This window comes from Talpa europaea (assembly GCF_964194135.1).
Source record: "Talpa europaea genome assembly, chromosome: 3".
Taxonomy (NCBI): domain Eukaryota; kingdom Metazoa; phylum Chordata; class Mammalia; order Eulipotyphla; family Talpidae; genus Talpa; species Talpa europaea.
Genome location: NC_140069.1, coordinates 14,258,597 through 14,276,851, shown reverse-complemented (window position 1 = coordinate 14,276,851; position 18,255 = coordinate 14,258,597). Strand labels below are relative to the sequence as shown.

At 41.9% G+C, this 18,255-nt stretch overlaps 1 protein-coding gene across 2 annotated transcripts in view; it reads left to right on the top strand.

The window, feature by feature from the left end:
• The window catches only part of DEPTOR (DEP domain containing MTOR interacting protein), a gene marked incomplete at its 5' end in the record, with an annotated part of 117,958 nt that overhangs the window by 80,258 nt on the left and 19,445 nt on the right, over positions 1 to 18,255 (top strand). For both annotated transcript variants that reach the window (XM_084230891.1, XM_084230890.1), the window contains 4 exons: positions 4,001 to 4,186; positions 5,134 to 5,268; positions 6,388 to 6,458; positions 9,004 to 9,108. In XM_084230891.1, coding sequence (XP_084087017.1) covers positions 4,001 to 4,186; positions 5,134 to 5,268; positions 6,388 to 6,458; positions 9,004 to 9,108 — 497 coding nt within the window. The remainder of the gene's footprint in view (positions 1 to 4,000; positions 4,187 to 5,133; positions 5,269 to 6,387; positions 6,459 to 9,003; positions 9,109 to 18,255) is intronic.

Below are 18,255 nucleotides of genomic sequence, written 5' to 3'. Positions count from 1 at the left end.
ACCAACATCATCCTCCTCCAATGCCTTAGTTGGTAGAGCTTCATATGACTTTATGGTCTTATTCATTGCTCATCCTAAGCATTGTCTTACACATGCTCGATGCTGAATCTATACTGTCAAGGAAATCAACACCAAAGTGCTTTAATTAGTCCTTGAATGTATGTCAACAATTTCAAAAGATCTAGAATAGAGTTACAGATTTATTTCACTGAATTGTATCTAGGGTCTTCCATTTGCCAAAATAAATTTGTTTTTAGCCTTCTCTGCACCTGTATACAATCTAGTCTCCGATAAACAATTTCATCTCTGAAAAGCGTACCCACTAACAATAGAGGTGCTAGTCTCTGGAATGCTCCCAGCTATTATTTAATGATGCAGAGAGAAAAATAAACCCTACTCTTGCCTTCCCTCTGCTTATTACCTTTCCATTTCTGCAGCAAGACAAAAACAGCAGGCACCTGTACCATCACAATGTTCTATTTTCATTTCCTCTTTTCTGCTATCTGCTCTAAACCCTTTTTTTTCTTCTTTTTTCTATCCCTTCTGCTCCCCTCAATCAATTAAGTAAATTTAATTGGGTTCTAACTTTGTGAATGTGAAATGTTTCGTGTTAGTAACATCAGTTAATAGGACTTTATTTTCTAAAATCAATTTCCTGCTCTCATGGCCTCTTCTTAATGTTGTCAGGGCTCAGGAAGTCATTATTTCAGTTCTCTGACTCACACTGTTACTGCCTCTTGAAGTGCTTTGTATCCCAAGAACCTAACCCTGGCTTAAGTGGCACAGGCACTTAGACACAATCACTAATGTTCTTAAACCAAGGACTTTTGCTGCTTTACGGAACAGGGCTCTTAAAAACTACTGCATCTCTTTAGCTTTGAGGTGGGTCCAGATATTTTTTGAAAATAGCTTTCATCTTCTCTTATCATTAAGTCTCAACTCATGTTCTCCACCAAACTCACAATGAAAAAGCATGATAATGATTTTTTTTTTAGTCTTGACAGCTTTTGTAATATGCAACACAAAATGACATCAAATAATTGAAATCTGTAGGCCTGTGATCTGGCAGGAGCAGAAGCCAATAGAGTCTCAGTCATCCCCAGACATGGGAAACAACTCAAAGATTTGTGTTGTTGGCAGAGAAGTTGCAGCAGTTTCACATGCAGAATATATTTGCTTTTTGTTTGTTCTCGTTTTTTAAAGATTTATTTATTTATGCATATAAGAATTGGGGTGTAGGCTGGAGATGCAGGGGGTGAGAGGATTCACCAGAGACAGAGTGGGGAGCAGAACAGGTAGATCTACTGAAATACACTGCTAAGGGGAGCAGCGGGCGGGACAGGAGAGGTCTGCTGTGCTGTGTGGATCACCTTCCTGGCCAGGGATCTAACTTGTGCTGCAGTAGCTGCAGATAGCTTCATAGCACTATGTCTTAACCCCTTGCACCACCAGGGAGGCCCCTATATTTGCTTTTTGAAACATTGAGTCCAAGGATTACATCTGCCACCTATTTATCCTTCAAGTTTGTCAGTGCTCTTAAAGTTTGTGAGTGTATGTGGACCTTTTAGGAAGAGATCTAGGGGTCAGTAGGAGATAAGAAAGAGCCAGAGGAAGTGAGTGAGAGGTGGGATGGAATGCCATGTTGCATCAATGGCCCACAAAAAGCCCTGCCCTGCTCATTGTAGGCAGATAAAGAGGTGAGCACACACCTCTGCTGTGGAATGCAGTGATGAGGAGGATGCTGATCCCACAGCAACTGAGCATCTGTCTTTAAGGCTTAAAGACATTTTAGCTTGGACACCAGTGGTGGCCTCCTGAGCCTCATCCTTGCTGATCTTCTTCCTCCTTGTGTTAGTTCTTATCCCCTCTTGTTTTACTTTATTTAAGCCCTCTTTCATATTCTACTAAAGTGCTCATGTGATCCCAAATCAAAGGCTGCTCCTTAAAAATTTTTGATGATGTGCTCTCCAGGGACTAGTGGATACACATTCCTGCCCTCCAACTGTCCTTCCCTTCGCTGCAGAATTCAGTTCACTTATCTCTTGATGCCTGTTGGGTGATGTCATTTGAGAGCTGACATTTCAGGGATGGATGAAAATACATGACCTTCCTCCCACCAGCCAGATAAGCAGCCTGCAATGTATTTTATATCCAGCTGAACTTGCAGGGATTACATCGTGTATGTGTGCAGCATAAGTCCATTTTTTCCCCTTTGAGATGATTGGCTTTTTAATTTTTCTTTGTTTGCTAATATTCCAATCCAATCATTTATAAAGGAAAAATGTATAGCTACATTGTCTACAAAAAGAATGTGTCTGTTCCTTGTCACTTTATTAATTTGGTAGACAACATGACATTTCCCTCCTGCTGTCTGAAAAGTAAGGGCATTCAGTGAATAAAGATCTGTTTCTTTTTACCAAATATCAGCAACATCATGAGCGATAGAGCCTCTTGTATTTATATTGCTTCAGCTTTTTTGGCATGTTTCTCCTTCTATTTTGTCTCCCTATTAATACCAAGCCAAATCCTAGAGAATCTAAAAAGGGATGACTTGGAAAGTCCCAGAAATTTATTAATTAGATGTGTAAAAAAAGTCAACATCCATTATAGCTGTTGATAGGAGTACAACTAGAACTTTAGATATTGAACATAGTCTTTAAGCCTTGCCTCTTCTTCCTCTTTAGAAATTAATATTCTCAAGGAGCAAAGAAGGAAATTTTTTAAATTATCTATGTCACAATATATAATATAAAGATCTTATATAGCATTGGAGTCTGAAAAGGGCAGATTTGGAGCTAATCTGGTGTCTCAAGATTTAGAGACACCAATCACTATCCTTTGACTTTCTTAGTCTAGTTATTTCTCCAAATTTTCTTTGTCATAACTCACTCTTTAATTACTTGCTTTCCTTTAACTTATGAAATTTAAATATCTTCCAATGGGATACTTGCTAAACTTGACCTGGAGAGCTGGTTAAGACTTCACATCTGTCATGAGTGTATCCTACATGGACTGTTTACCCTCTTAGCTATACATGGTCTAGATCAGAAGAGACAAAATATTGGAGAATGGGTGTGAATTAGTTGTAAATTAGTTGGGTAAAAATTAAACTCTGGGTTTGTAGCTAAAGCCTGGGGAGACATATGATTAAATCAGCAACCAGATTGCCACTTGAATGAAAAATATTTTTAAAGTGCTTTTATCTGTTACGGAATTTGTTTGGCTTCAGAATGCTTTTGTGATTTATTGATACGAAAGCCAATATTTTGTGTAGTTCCCTGTACAAATAGAAAACAGTAGGTGATTATAAAAGTATACAGAGCTAGATATTTTCAAGTTATAATTTATTACTGGGTTTTTTTTTTTTTAACAGCTTTATCAAGATGTAGCTTCCATTCCATGCCATAACGTTCATTCATTTTAAAGTATATGATTTGGTATTTGGTGTGTTCTCAGGTGTGTGCAATCAACCCCACAGTCAATTTTAGACCCCTTTCCTCACCTCAAAAAGGAACCCCATATTTAAAGCTAACTCTTCTCTAACTTCCTAGACCCCACCAGCCCCTAATAACCATCCATCTATTCTGTCTACACATTTCCTTGTTCCAGGTATGTCACATGAATGAAATAATTATATGGCTTCTGCATTCTTTCTTGTTTTTTTACAACTCTGTGAGTCTGCAGTTATTTCAAAATAGCTGAAAAATGAATGGACATTTTGTGATGGAGCAAGCCCTGGGCAGGGTACTTGGGGTGAGCTTGGGCAAAGTTCTCCCAGAGGGGGAAAAAAAAAAAGTTCCCCCAGAGGAATGAATCAGCTAATTTTTAAAGTGCATGACACATGAAAAGATTCTGGACCATTTGTGGGTGGACAGATGGAAGCTCATGAGGCATCAGGATGACTAAACTCTTTCTTGAGACTTTTGCCCCTGTTGGCTGGGCTGGCAGCAGCTCTCGGAGGTCAGGGTGCCAGACATCATCATGTCTTGTGTCTCCCCAGTATCCAACAAGCACCCATTTGTGGACAGCAATCTTCTCTACCAGTTCAGAATGAACTTCCGTCGGAGGCGAAGGCTGATGGAGCTGCTCAATGAGAAATCTCCCTCATCCCAGGAGACGCACGACAGCCCCTTCTGCCTGCGGAAGCAGGGCCATGACAATCGGAAATCTACCAGCTTTATGTCCGGTATGTGAGTTCCGCTGTTTGTTCCTGTGTTTTTGTCTTCTGAGAGATGGCATAATGATAACTCGCCTTTGTGAAATTCTGTTCTCTAGTAAATCTTTTTTTATTACCAAAAAGTATGTTTTAAAAAAAAGTAGGATCTCCCTGGTGGCTCAGGGATTAAAGTCTCAGCTCTAGCAAACTATCTCTAGCCACTGCAGCATGAGTTCGATCCCCGGCCAGGGAACTGACCCACATGTCTCTCCCCTGCTCCCCTCAGCAGTGTATTTCAGTCGATCCACCTGTTCTGCTCCCCACTCTGTCTCTGGTGAATCCTTTCATCCCCCGTACCTCTGGCCTATACCCCAGTTCTTGTATGCTTAAATAAATAAAATATAAATATAAATATAAGCCACCAAGTTGTTGCTGTTTCTGGGCAGTTAACTCCATGACAAAGAGGATCCAATCAGATTATTGAAGCCACTACCTTGCATACACTTTCAAAGCTTGCATATGTGCTCTGTATTTTAAACCCTTTCTATCATGGCTCCAAGTGATTAATGATTTCATGTTAAACCAGGAGGTATTTACTGTCACTGCTATTTGTTAAGTGTCTAGCCAGCACTTAATTTACATCCTAGCAGGGATTGCTCAGCACAGGCTCTGTAGTTCTTGAAATAACATTTTATGTAACTAGACTTTTACATACATTACATGATCTACTCCTGCACTAATCCTATGAGAGTTCTTTGTTCCCCTCTAACAGTTGGGGAGCTAAGGCTCAGTGATCTGGAGAGAAGGAGAGAGGTTGTGCTGTCAGTGAGTAACAGGACTACAGTGCCCATCCTTGCTTTTCTGACCTGGGTCGGAGTGCTTTTCCTGGCACATGTGACTGTGCCCACAGCTAAGAACCCTGTGCTCTAGGAAGCCAAAGCCAGCACCCTTAGTGACTGTGTGTTCTGCCCGCACAGTCAGCCCCAGCAAGGAGATCAAGATCGTGTCTGCAGTGAGGAGGAGCAGCATGAGCAGCTGTGGCAGCAGTGGCTACTTCAGCAGCAGCCCCACCCTCAGCAGCAGCCCCCCTGTGCTCTGCAACCCTAAGTCTGGTGAGTGGGGACTCTGGCCTGACTCTGAGTGTGGGAACTTGGGCAGTTGTGCAGGCTGGCTTCCCTGGAAAGCTCATTCTAAGACAGAGGGAGACTAGCGTGTGGAAAGCTGGTTAGAGCATGGTCTTGGGGTCAGCAACTGTTGAATGAACACGAAGGAAGTAGGGTCAGGCAGAGAGAGAAACGGGCGGTGATACAGTCTCAGTGAAGGCTACAGTCCCCTTCAGAACTGTAATGACTTAGGGTGTGGCCAGGCCTCCATGTCCAAATGTTGACCAGTAATTAGGTGTTAGCTGCTTGGGGGAAGTCATGACCTTGGACAAGGTAGGTCTGTTCAGACTTGATTCCTAAAGACAACCAAGAGTCCCTGCCATTATTACTCCCAGCTTCTGAAGCCTCTCCATCTGAAGGAGGCTTAGAGCAGCACATTGATGCTCTCAACATTGGGGGAGATGGTACTTCTTCAAACCACAATGGAGGAAAAGATCTATGAGGTTCCAGCATCCCTAAGGAAGAATTACCCCCAAGGAAGGATCTATGCAAATCCAACTAGAATCGATTCTCAGAGACTTGTGACCTTTGCATTTCAGAGAAAAATTTAGGAGCAAGGACCATTGATAAACCTGTATATTGAAACAATCCTTCCTTAACCCAATCTGTTCTTCAACCCTTCTGGAACCTACAACCCATTGATACCCCTACCTTCCCTCTCTCCCTTACCCATGAAGAAATGCCCTGCTCCATTTGTTTAGGGCCCTGTCCAACCTCAGTTCAGTGTCAAAAAGACTTGGTTCATTTTGTGTCCCCATCACCAGATGTTGGGGATACAAAAGATGAGAAGTTATGACCACTTCCCTTGTGAACATACCATTTCTTTGGAGAAAAAGAAAATCCTATGAGTTACTGCAGATAAGGAATGGCCATTGCTGTTCTAGAGCTTTAAGAGGCAACTCTGTCATCTAATGCTTTTGTATAGACAGTTGGGTATTTTTCTTAATTTTTTTTTTTTTTTTGGTCCTTCTGGGTGATTAGCTCCAAGGATAGAGTCATAAAAATCTACAAGAGAGTGAATAGGGAGCTGAGAAGGGTTTGCACCTTGACATTGACTCTGTTTTGCAGTGTTAAAGAGACCTGTCACGTCAGAGGAACTCCTGACACCTGGGGCTCCCTATGCTAGGAAGACATTCACGGTAGGCTCTCTGTTGGTTTTCCTCCTGGGCTTCTCCTTGTCTGCCATATCCACATGTCCAGGGGTCAGCGTGTAGCTGAGAGAAGGAAACGAAAACCTTCTCCTCACTTCCTTTTTGTTTTCAGTACAGTTATAGTAATACACTTTCTTAGGCACTAAAGTGTATTAGGACCTGATGTGTTTTTTTATTATTATTAATATGTATTATGTATATTAATATATATTATGTAATTATTAATATAACATTTTCATTCCTTTTGATGTGTCCTTAGAAAGATTTACATTTTTCTCTTGTCCTAATATTTTAAGGCAAGTGGTCATACAATAATGCTGATAATTCCTTCAGCATTATGGTTAATTTTAAAAATCATTTGTAAGATATTAGGGGAGTCTTAACATAAGAGAAGGCGAACAATTGGCTAGAGTATTCTATAAGGAAAATGCTTTTCCATTCTCATCAGTTATAGTTTTTATTGTATTTTTTTTAGATTAAGGTAACGTTGGTTTAGAACATTACACAGGGTCCAGGTGTACATACTTAAATAGCCACATCTGCATATGCTACATTATGCTTGTCACCAGAAGTCTGGCTTTCATCCATCACCATACAATCGATAAATGCTTTTGACATTGTTACCGTGGCTTGAGTTAGACAAGCCCCTGATCTGGGAGTGCAAGCAGCTCCCCCACCAACCCCTTCTCGAAGGTTCCCCAGCGTCCTCCACTGCTGGACCCACTGGCTTCTTTCCAACAGAATCCACGTGCTTGCGTAACAACATCTCACCTACTCATGCTCCTTCCTCCTGCCTCCTGCCTCCTCCTCTCAGTGTCCTCACGTCTGCCTTGAGGTCCTCTTTCAAACTCTTCTCTTTTAGTCTGTGTGGGTTGTGGATACCTTTCATTCCTTGCAAACATTTGTCAAGGGCTCCTTCACCTTCTGAGAATTGTAGAGTTAAAATAGAATAGATTCAGGGCCTCCCTGGTGGCGCAAGGGGTTAAGATGCAACCTATGAAGCTATCCACAGCCACTGCAGCATGAGTTCAATCCCTGGCCAGGGAGCTACCCACATGGAGCAGAAGACCTCTCCTGACTTGCCCACTGCTCCCCTCAGCAGTGTATTTCACTTGATCTGCCTGTTCGGTCCCCCACTCTGTCTCTGGTGAATCCTCTCACCTCCCTGCACCTCTGGCCTGTACCCCGGTTCTTGTATGCATAAATAAATAAATCTTTAAAAAAAAATAGACTAGATCCAGTCATAGCACTGGGAATCTATCCATACATATTTTTTAAAAGATTTATTTTTATTTATTTATACAAGAACCGGGGTACAGAGCAGATGCACTGGAAGGTGAGAGTATTCACCAGAGACAGAGTGGGGAACAGAACAGGCAGACTGACGAAATACACTGCTGAGGGGAGCAGCGGGCAAGACAGGAGAGGTCTGCCGTACCATGCGGGACACTTGCCAGCCGGCCGGGATCAAATCGGCATTGCAGAGGCTGTGGACAGCTTCACAGCGCTGCGCTCAACTGCCTGCGCCACCAGGGGAGGCCCTCCATACATATTTTTTTTAATAACTTTTTTAATAAAGGTACCATTGGTTTACCACACTGTGTATAATTCAGAAATACAGGTTCCCACCTCTTCAGGTATATGTTACCACCCCACACCCACCTCCATAATCCTCCACCACAGCCCATTGAACACCTCTCCTTGCTGCTCCTCACCTCTCCCACTCTGGTATACTGCCTCAATTCTGCAATGAGATTTCTAGAGTTTGTTTTGATTTAGTTTTGTCTTCTCCTTTGTTTTGTTTCTTTATGTTCCAGATATGAGTGAAACCATCCACTATTTGTCTTGTTTTGTTTCTGCTTGAATATTTTTTTTAAAATTAAATACCTGCATTACTGGTGATTGTCGGTGAATATGTCTCGTCTGTATTTCATTGGGGGGGGGGGCTGTTAAAGATGTGCCTGGGAGCTGCCTAGAGACTGTCACTGCCATTTCTAATCAAGAGTTGGTAGGAAAAGGCACCCTTGGGTTCCAAGAAACTTTTTGACCACCATCTACTTGTAAATTGTGAATAGTATGTACTTTCTTTTCTTAGTAGAGGAAACTGTATTTCAGGAAAGACCAGACTCTTTATATTTCCCATCATTAGTAATTTAAATCATTACCTTAGGCTTAGGTGATGCCGCAAGATCACCAACACTTGGTATCATTGGATCCAGGGAGAAGGAACATAGTAGAAATGGAAAATACATCTGGGGAGAAATTTTCAACCATGTTTTTATGATCTGAGGCAATCTACCATTTACTGATTCAGTAGTGACCCCCGCCCCCCAGAAGTTTCTTTCTGCCGAACAGGTGTTTCTTCACCACATTCCTGCATAGAGATCTTGGAGCCCAGTGCGTTTTTCCCACTGAAATGGAGAGGAGATATGGGGTGGCGTGCACTTAATCCTGGGCTGGTTCTTGCTCTTGGAAGGACAGGCAAGTTGCCAGGAACTGTCTGCTGATGGCGAATTGTGGTTTTCCTCTCCAGATCGTGGGTGATGCTGTCGGCTGGGGCTTCGTGGTGCGAGGAAGCAAGCCATGCCACATCCAGGCTGTGGACCCCAGTGGCCCTGCGGCTGCGGCGGGAATGAAGGTACCGCTCACAAAGCTAGTGCTGGATACCTCCTGCTCTTTGTTCGCTGCCATCTGTACTTTCTCTCCCTAAGTGCTTTGATTTCGTGTTTATCAAGTTTTCTTTTCCCTTTCTGAATGGGGTTGACATGCAGCCAAAAACTATGATGCTGCAACTTGGAGAAAAAGTTGACCTTGCCCTCTGCCTGGGCCTCCTGGGTCTCCAGTCCCCATCCCATTGGTTTCTCACATTTCTCTCCTTCACCAAGAGTGAGTTTGAATGAAATTTTCATTTATCTTAAATCTTATATACTAGCTCTACTGCTTCTGTTCTCCACAAAGCATTTTCCTATGGGATTCATAGAGCCAGTAAAATATGCTGATCATAGAAATGACAAATGGTAAAAAAATAGAAAATAAAAGTCATGGAATTTGTCAGCAGAAACATGGATCACACTTTGGATCTGTTAGTTACTAGCCTTAGACATTGACAAGTTCATCATATCTCAGGTCTGTGTCTCCCTCTCTGAAATCATAACCATAATATTTCCTTCTGCTGTTTTGTGGCTTAAATGTGTTGAAACACTTGATAAAGTTTAAAGAAGTATATAAACATCAAAAAAATTGAATCCTATAAGAATTTTAAAATATTTTTTATGCTTTTTTAGTATGAAAGCAATACATAGACAGTCAAGATAATTTGGAAAATAACAGGCAAGCAGAAAAAAGAAATTAAGGGCCTCCCTGCTGGTGCAAGGGGTTAAGTCTCAGCACTATGAAGATATCCGCAGCCACTGCAGCACGAATTCAATCCCCGGCCAGGGAGCTGACCCACATGGCGCAGCAGACCTCTCCTGTCTCGCCCGCTGCTCCCCTCAGCAATGTATTTTAGTCAGTCTGCCTGTTCTGCTCCCCACTGTCTCTGGTGAATCCTCTCACCCCCACACCCCACCTCTGGCCTATACCCCAGTTCTTGTATCCATAACTAAATAACTCTTTAAAAAAGAAAGAAATTAAAATTGCCTGTAACCTTTCCTAATTGATAAGCACCATGTACATTGTAAAGCAGATTTGTTGAAGTATAGTTGACTTACGATAAAGCACAGCACTGGTAACATTTCTATTTCTATTCTTCTGACTTGTTGTACGTATAGCTTTTAATTATACAGAAGCCTAATATAAGAGGCTGAAGAGAACATCACTTTTCTGCTTCAATACACCTTTATCTGGCACAGCTTTGCCCTCTCATCTGTAAAACCTTTCAGAGGACATTATCTAGGACCGCGGGAGCAAGCAGAGTCTCGAAAGCTAGAGATCCTTTTCCCTATGTTTTCATCCTCTCCCATTCGTCCCTTTCTAGAGCAGCAGACAGCAGTAGGCATGACCTGGAAGTCCACTGTGCTGTTCTCCAGCACTTGCTCTCTGGCATTGCCTGGCTTACTAGAAAAGAAAGGTGGGCAGCAGAGACCGATCCAGGGAGCAGAGAGTACAGGTTACTGCCAGGCTGGCACCATGTGCTGGTGTGATCAGCAGTTGAGCCTGCCCGTGATTTCCACAGTGTTCATGCAGGCAAGGATTGGCTCCCAGATTCTGTCTCTGGGCAAGTTACAGACCTCGTCCCTTCCTGCCTCCTTGGCAGCCAGCACAGCACCGAGGAAACTCGGAGCAAGAGCGCTGGCCGGGACCGTAAAGGGCAAGCACTTGTATCGCTGCCGAGGCTGAACTTTTCATTTTCTAATGGAACTTTTGGCTGTGGGAAGGGCTTGATATTATATTTCCACAGTAAATTACCTAGTATAAATTATTTTTGGCAGGGTGCTTTAATTCTTAGCAGGCATTCTCTCGCATGGGACTTTGACTTAAAGCACATTTCCTTTGGGAAAGCAGTGGAGTTACACGGCTGCTGAAGACCTTGTTTTGCTTGGCCAAGTGTGTTTGATTGATTTCAGTCCATCTTTCCTGATGAACACACATGACTGAACTAGGACTTGTCAGTTGATTAACTCATTAGCTACTTAATGTCTATGCCCTGATAGATGGGGAACCTATGTATTTTTTGTTTGTTTGTTTCAATAACATAGACTTAATCCTTCCTAAGCCTCATAGTCCTAATTTCTCAGGGTGCATAGGATGGTTTTCATATGTTGTAGAGCAACAAAGAATTCAGAAAACATCATTTCCAAATTGTATTATACAGCTCTCTGGTCAAACCAAGCATCCTGTCCTGAGGTTCTATGATCAAAGCAATCTTAGCCCACTGCACACTTGATTTCCCCTCCTGAAAATTCACAAAGCACATTAGCATATTAAACATTCTGGCAAATCCTGCAGGGAACAAAATCCTGTTTAGACTGTCTAACACAACATTTTATCATTTAATAGAAATGGAATGGAATCTTCAGATCATTAAGATGTGGCCCTAAAACTATTCTCAGAAATTACTTTTGGTCACAAGCTACATCAGAATGGATACACAGAGACATCTTTTGAATTGTACTGTTGGTTAAATAAAAATGACAGGGATTATCATGTCCTACCATATAGTTTGCCTGTGGGTATTCATGTGACTCATAGTTATTTTCTTATAGAAAACATTGAATGTTTCATTCTTACAGGAAACATTTCTTTTCATATAATTTTACCACATGTAAATGCTTCAGACTAACTTCACTTACATAAAGTCATGTGTTTAATCCAGTCCCAGAGGGTCTTTGAAGGAGGACCCTCCGAGAGGATGCCCAGCCTGGACAGTGACTGACCTGCTTGGTCTGCATGGTAGAAATTGTCCAAAATTCTAGCCAGCAGCCTCTTCCTAGCACCTGGGACTGGCAAGAGCTGACCCAGACAATGCAATGTGCTCGCTCTGCCTGCCTTTATCTCTCGAGGGAATCCAGGGCTCTGTCCTCAAGCAACGGCCTTGGGTTTCTCCTGCTTCCAAAGATAGATAAGATCTTGCAGCTGCATTTTTTGTGACCTTTCTCTCCAGTGGGACTTTTTATACTTTTACTGTGGCTGCCTCATTTCACTGCCCTATTTGATAACTCAGGAATTTAACTAAGGTTCTCATGTTTACCATTCATCTCAATTTTACCTCTTTATTACAGTTTTTTGGTTTTTTTAACCTCTGGATGTTTTAGAATGTGGGCCATCAGTATGTGGACAAGACAGACCCCAAACTGAAGAGACTCAGTCTCCTTTTCCCTCTGCTAATACTTCTAGACCTTTCCAGATCCAAAGGAGAGTTCTCTGTGTGATTTAAATGGAACCCTAGTCCATAATGAGGGGAGACTCTTGTACCTGTATTCAAATGTACTTCTAAAAAGTCTGGAAGAACTCCAGAGAAAATGTGTCCTCAGGCCAGTGATCAGGTCTGCACAGTTTGTTCTGGATCAGAGTGGAGAGATCTGAGACCTTTGTGCCTGGGCCACCTCTGTAGAGCTGACTTAGGCTGCTGGGGGCTGCATCAGGCAGCTGAGTTGCAGGCTGGGATTGCTCAGGTGCATACCACTGAAAATATACCCATGTAGGGCAGGGGGGTAGGTGTGTTGGTCAAAGATTAGACTTTTACATGACCTCAAGTTTATTTGAAAATTTTATTTTTACTACAGTTTACTTTTCATTTTCCCTTCCACTAACCTTCCTGTATTCTGCTGGTTCCCAGAGACCAAAAAGAGAACAATTGTTATAACAGAGACTCCAGACTATACCCTTAATTCTCATTTTGTCTGAGTCAAGATTAACCAGAAAAAAAAAAAAAAAGAGAGAGAGAGAGAGAACAATTAATTATACTTTTTCTATTAAGTTGCATTAGTTCACACTGTCTTGCCCTGTGGCGCCAGAAAACTGCAGTTACAGCCTTATTAAAATGTTCACTTGATCCAGCATCTTTGAATTTGGAATCGTTCTTATTTTTGAAGGTTCTTTTACTTAAAATCTGTCAACTACTGGCTTAAAGGACCTTTCCTAGTGTTACAACTTTAGAATGGAGAATAAACTATGCGAATCATCAAAAGTTTAGTCAACCATGCAATGCATTTTCATTTAGAAGAGGTTGTCTCCTTACATTTTCCTTTTGCCAACTTTTTTACTCATCCTTCAGGAATTCCATGCTGGTACCTTCTGGTTCATTTCAGTGTGAAGGGGAAAGGAAGAAAGACAAGAAGGAATTATATTGTATTAAGTTATTTTCTGTATGCCTTACCCTATACCATGCCAGGTACTTTCTGTACATAAGTGCATTAAATATCAATATCTAAATACTAAAATCCTGGAGGAAGAAACTGTTCCAGGAAGAATATTTCTATTTGTTATCACTTTTCTTGTATTTTGAAAAGGAAAAAGTTCCTTTCCCAAAATATTGTACAGGCTACAGTCTAATGAATATTACTTAGGTAGGTTTCTTTTGACAACTTTTATCACATCTTTTTTTAAAACGCATCAAGTCTAAATCCATTTCTGGACTACATTATCTATTGTAACTTTATTTTACATGATGCTCTAGAAGCTATCATCCACTATAGTCAGGGTAGAAGTTTTACATTTTACAAATCCATCATAATGATACTTATATCTGGCCCTCAAGTAAATCTGGCTTGGTGACTCTGGCACTTTCAGTCTCCCAGGTGGCTCACCTTTGTGATGAGAACAACTTCTAGATGCCTTCTATGGCCTGCAGAACCCATGATTTGGGCCCTGCTGGCCATCATATTATCCCAATTTTTCAGAGAAACCATCCTCAAATACCTTGTATGTTTTCTGCCTGTCTTACTGCAGTTAATCTTAGTCACATTATCCTATCTTATATTTTCAAGACATAATATTTGCCAGAATCTGATAATAGTACTTACACGTTTATTATCTGTCTCTAATAGCTGCATAAATGTAGGGATTTGTCTGTCTTTACTACATTCCCAACACAAGCAAATTCCTGACATTTAGTAAGTGCTGAAAGCAAGTCTGTTGACCAATCCAGTAAATTGTGGTGTTTCTCTAGTGAATTCATGTATTGAGCTTGTGCATAGTGTTTCCATACTTCCCTACATATCATCTGTTTTTTAAAATTTATTTTATTTATTTATGCATACAAGACTGGGGTATAAGCCACAAGTGCAGGGGTGAGAGGATTCACCAGAGACAGAGTGGATAGTAGAACAGGTGGATCTACTGAAACCCGCTGCTGAGGGGAGCAGCGGGCGAGACGGGAGAGGTCTGCTGCACCGTGTGGGTTAGCTCCCTGGCTGGTGATCAAACTCACACCACAGTGACTGGCAGGAGCTTGATAGTGCTGAAACTTAACCCCTGTGCCGCCACATTGTCTTTTATTGTACTCACAACTCCTGGAGTAGATGGGTAGTATTCTTTGCAAATAAGGTATCCCTTTCCCAAGGTCATCTGGCTTGTAAATACCAGAACTAGACTGGATTCTCTGTCCCAAAGCCCTAATAATGTTTCCTATTGCATAAACCCATGAGGCAGATCCCAATAAATTATATATCCTATTAAAACTTCAAACCCCTCATAAACTGCTCAGGGGTACCTGACCTTTCATATCTTTTGCAGGGAGCATTTGTATTCTATTCAAAACAGATTGCTAGAGTGGTCACATTCTCACTTGAGTTGATTTGAAGAAGATCAAATAAATAATTTTTATTCTCGGCACCAGCCCCTCAGTTAGGTCAGGTCTAGATCTTGCAGGGTCATCCAAGTGAAAAATGCAAAATATTCCCTTGTGTTAGTTTAATTAAACGTGTCAGAGTGAACCACTCAGTTGTCAGACTGAAGGAATTTGAACCTGACTTACAGCTGAGGAACAAAAGATAGACATGCTTTTTTCTAGAAAGTTTATTTTTTCGGGTGGGAATAATTAAACCCTGTAAGAAAGGGTATTCAAGTTTTCATGCAATCTCGTGCCAACTCTCAAAGGGACTGCCAGTCTCCTGGCTTCTTTTTTGTTTCCTGCTGTGATGAATTGATGGATGTGGACGGACTAGTCTCTTTTCTCAGTTTGTTGTTTGTTTCTTTGCATGTTTATATAGAAACAGAACTCTCTGAGTCACAGTAAGAAATTAGTGGTCATTTTATTCTTTTTTCCCCCTCCTCTCAAAAATTCCTATTTTCGTAGAGGAAAAAAAGTCCAAGTCTGCTTTTGGGTCTTTTCCTCGCCATGGCAACAAATCTGTATATTTCATGGAATTTTCCTTTTGAACCAAGATGTCAAGTTGGGCAAACCATTTGAGGTTCCTATTAATTTAGCCAAGACAATTTGGGCACTGACATGGCAAATTGTGGGCTAGTCATCCATACAGATAAAAAGTGCATTTGGCGATGTTTGAAAGTTTTTCCTTTCCCGTTGATTTCAGCAAAGTCTTCTGTGGGGCTAACGGGTGTATTTTTGCACTGTGTTATGCCTTCCTGGAGGAGAGCTGTTGTTTGTCAGTCTGCAAAACGTAGCTTTTAGCTTGCTATCAGACATGGCTGGGAGGGGAGGTCCTGGCCAGGATGACAGGCCCCTTCTCAGGACCTCCTCTCAGATCCCTTGCTCTGTGCCCCTCCTGGGCAGGAAGTCATTCCTCACGCCAGGCTCTGACAGCCCTGGGGAAGACGGTCCTCTGTTCGGTATTTACTGACCCCTGCCATCGGTCAGACATTATGTTAGGCATTCCTGGTATATGCAGTCTGGAGAAGGAGAGAAACCTGACTCAGATAATTCTGCTCTTGAAGATATAATTAGAAACCTAGATTTGAGCTAAAAAGTAAAGGGCTGATGGTTCTAATTGTGTATGATGATGTGAGCACAGCAAGCACTTCTCTGAGGAAAGAATGCTTGAGCTGAGAGCTAAAGAATGGATAGAGGGCCTCCCTGGTGGCACAAGGGGTTAAGCACCACACTATGAAGCAATCCACAGCCTCTGCAGCACGAGTTCGATCCCTGGCCAGCCAGGGAGCAACCCACATGGCAAAGCCAACCTCTCCTGTCTCGCCTGCTGCTCCCCTCAGCAGTGTATTTCAGTAGATCTGCCTGTTCTGCTCTCCACTCTGTCCCTGGTGAATCTTCTCACCACCCCCTCCAAAACCCCCACACCTCTGGCCCCAGTTCTTGTATGCAGAAATAAATAAAATAAATCTTAAAAAATGAATAGAAATCAGTGAAGCCTAAGTCAACTAAGCCTGAGTGTGTCTGTGCATTTTGTGTGTGCACAGGTGTATATTGTGTATGGCTGCATGTGTGTTCACGTGTGTAAGTCTGTACACACACACAGATTTATCCATATAGAAGAGACCCAGGATGGAAGCAGTTGCCTTGGTTGAAAAGAATGAAAGCTTGACTGGACTTCAGTGTGAAGAGAGTTCTGGAAGGTGAGGAACAATGAATTAGTACAGTATTTCTCAACCTGTTTTATATTATATTTCTATTATTGGTCTTATAAGTAGACTTTTGAAAGACTTTTTCCTTCCTCATGAAATATCAATACCATAGATATACTATATGCCCATTTTTGTTTATATATATATATATACATGTATATACATTATACATAAAAATATTTTTTTAACTCTTCAGGAAGCTAGGCCACCTCCAATGAGAATGCATGAGTCAGGGGAGAAAAGCTTAAAAACATTAAATTATGTTTTAAATTGAACCATAATTTTCATGTGACAAAATGCAGTTTTGCAGTATATAGCTTGCTGAGTTTTGTGAATCATATACACCTGTGTAACCACCAGTCAGAACATATCCAAGCGCTACAGAAAAGTTTCCTCAGGCCTCTTTCCCTACCACTCCCATCCCACCAGAGGCAACCACTATTATGATTTCTGTTTACAGAAATTAGTTGGGGGTTTCAGAGTGAGTCTGACAGAATCCTGGCTGCACTTCGCAGGCCTCTGTGATGTTTGGCAAGCCATTTCGTTTTTCTGGCCTTTCTCTCTATTCTGCGAGGACACTCGTGGTGTTTTCCTCACAGGGTCGCCACAGAGATTTCCCTTGCTGCCTCCACCAGGTGTGAACATGTGGCGCAGGTGTCCAAGAGGCAACAAGCAGTGTCCAGCTTGTAGAAGGCAGGATTTCTTCAGTCTTGGAAATCCTTCTCCAGTTTCCTACCTCCCACGCTTCCAATCCAAGTAGCCCTTTGCCTTGTGATGCAAGAATTCTGCCCACACCTCCATGTTACCTCCGTTTCTTCTTCTAAGCTCGTCTGAAAAGCCACAGCTGGGTTTTGAGGACACTGGTCCTTTCTGATTGATGCATTCAGGAACCTTGTCTCCCCCACTTTCAGTAATCTCCCAGAAACATCTCTGATGTCTCCTGGCCCCTCATCCTCCTTCCTTGCACCTTGCATCACATTCCTTTCATCTTGTGGCCCACCCCATGGTAACTGAGTGCTCCAACTTCTCATCTGTGCCTGATGCCCGGTCATGGGCTGCAGAGTCCAGATTTAAGTATCAGACAGCAGATGTTTGGGCCCCAGCCTCAACCCTTCTATAGGAACAGGTTAACTAAGTAAACTTGAATCCTCAAACTCTTCACCTTTGAAATGGCTCTTAAAATAGGGTTAAATGAAATGTCTAGCAAAGTAGCCGGCTCATGAGAAGCAATACATATCTGTAGATCCCATTTATTGTATCACTTGTTATGATCACTGTATTATTCTGATTTATTCTTGCTTAAATAAGTTCATATTTACAAACATGTACCTAAATGGTTGTTGAAATAGGATATCGTGGGGAGCAGGGTCTTTGTAGTAATGTGTCTGCTGCTCTGCAGCCTGCTGTTGTAATTCTGTCACTTTCCTAGAAATGCTAAACCTCCATCTTTCATCTTGTAGTGGCAGTGAGAATTGTTCCATGGCTTAACTGAGGATGAATTAGAACATGCATATGAGCTATCAAGTCCATGCGCATTATAGTTCTGAGATTCCTCAGAACCAGATAACCCTAAGACTGCCTCGGGTATAACATAGGGATCCCCTCCTACAAGCCCTAAAGGAAATTCAAAGCTATCCTAACCAAGGCTAGACTTCTCTTTCCAAAGCCAGACTCTTTTATCTATGACCAATCCACGTACCTTCGGAAGTAAAGATAAACATGATAGTGTCGACATAGTATCCACTGGTGTGTGGCTTACAGAAGATTCTACAATTTGAGGCCATATGTCAGTAACAGTCAGGTT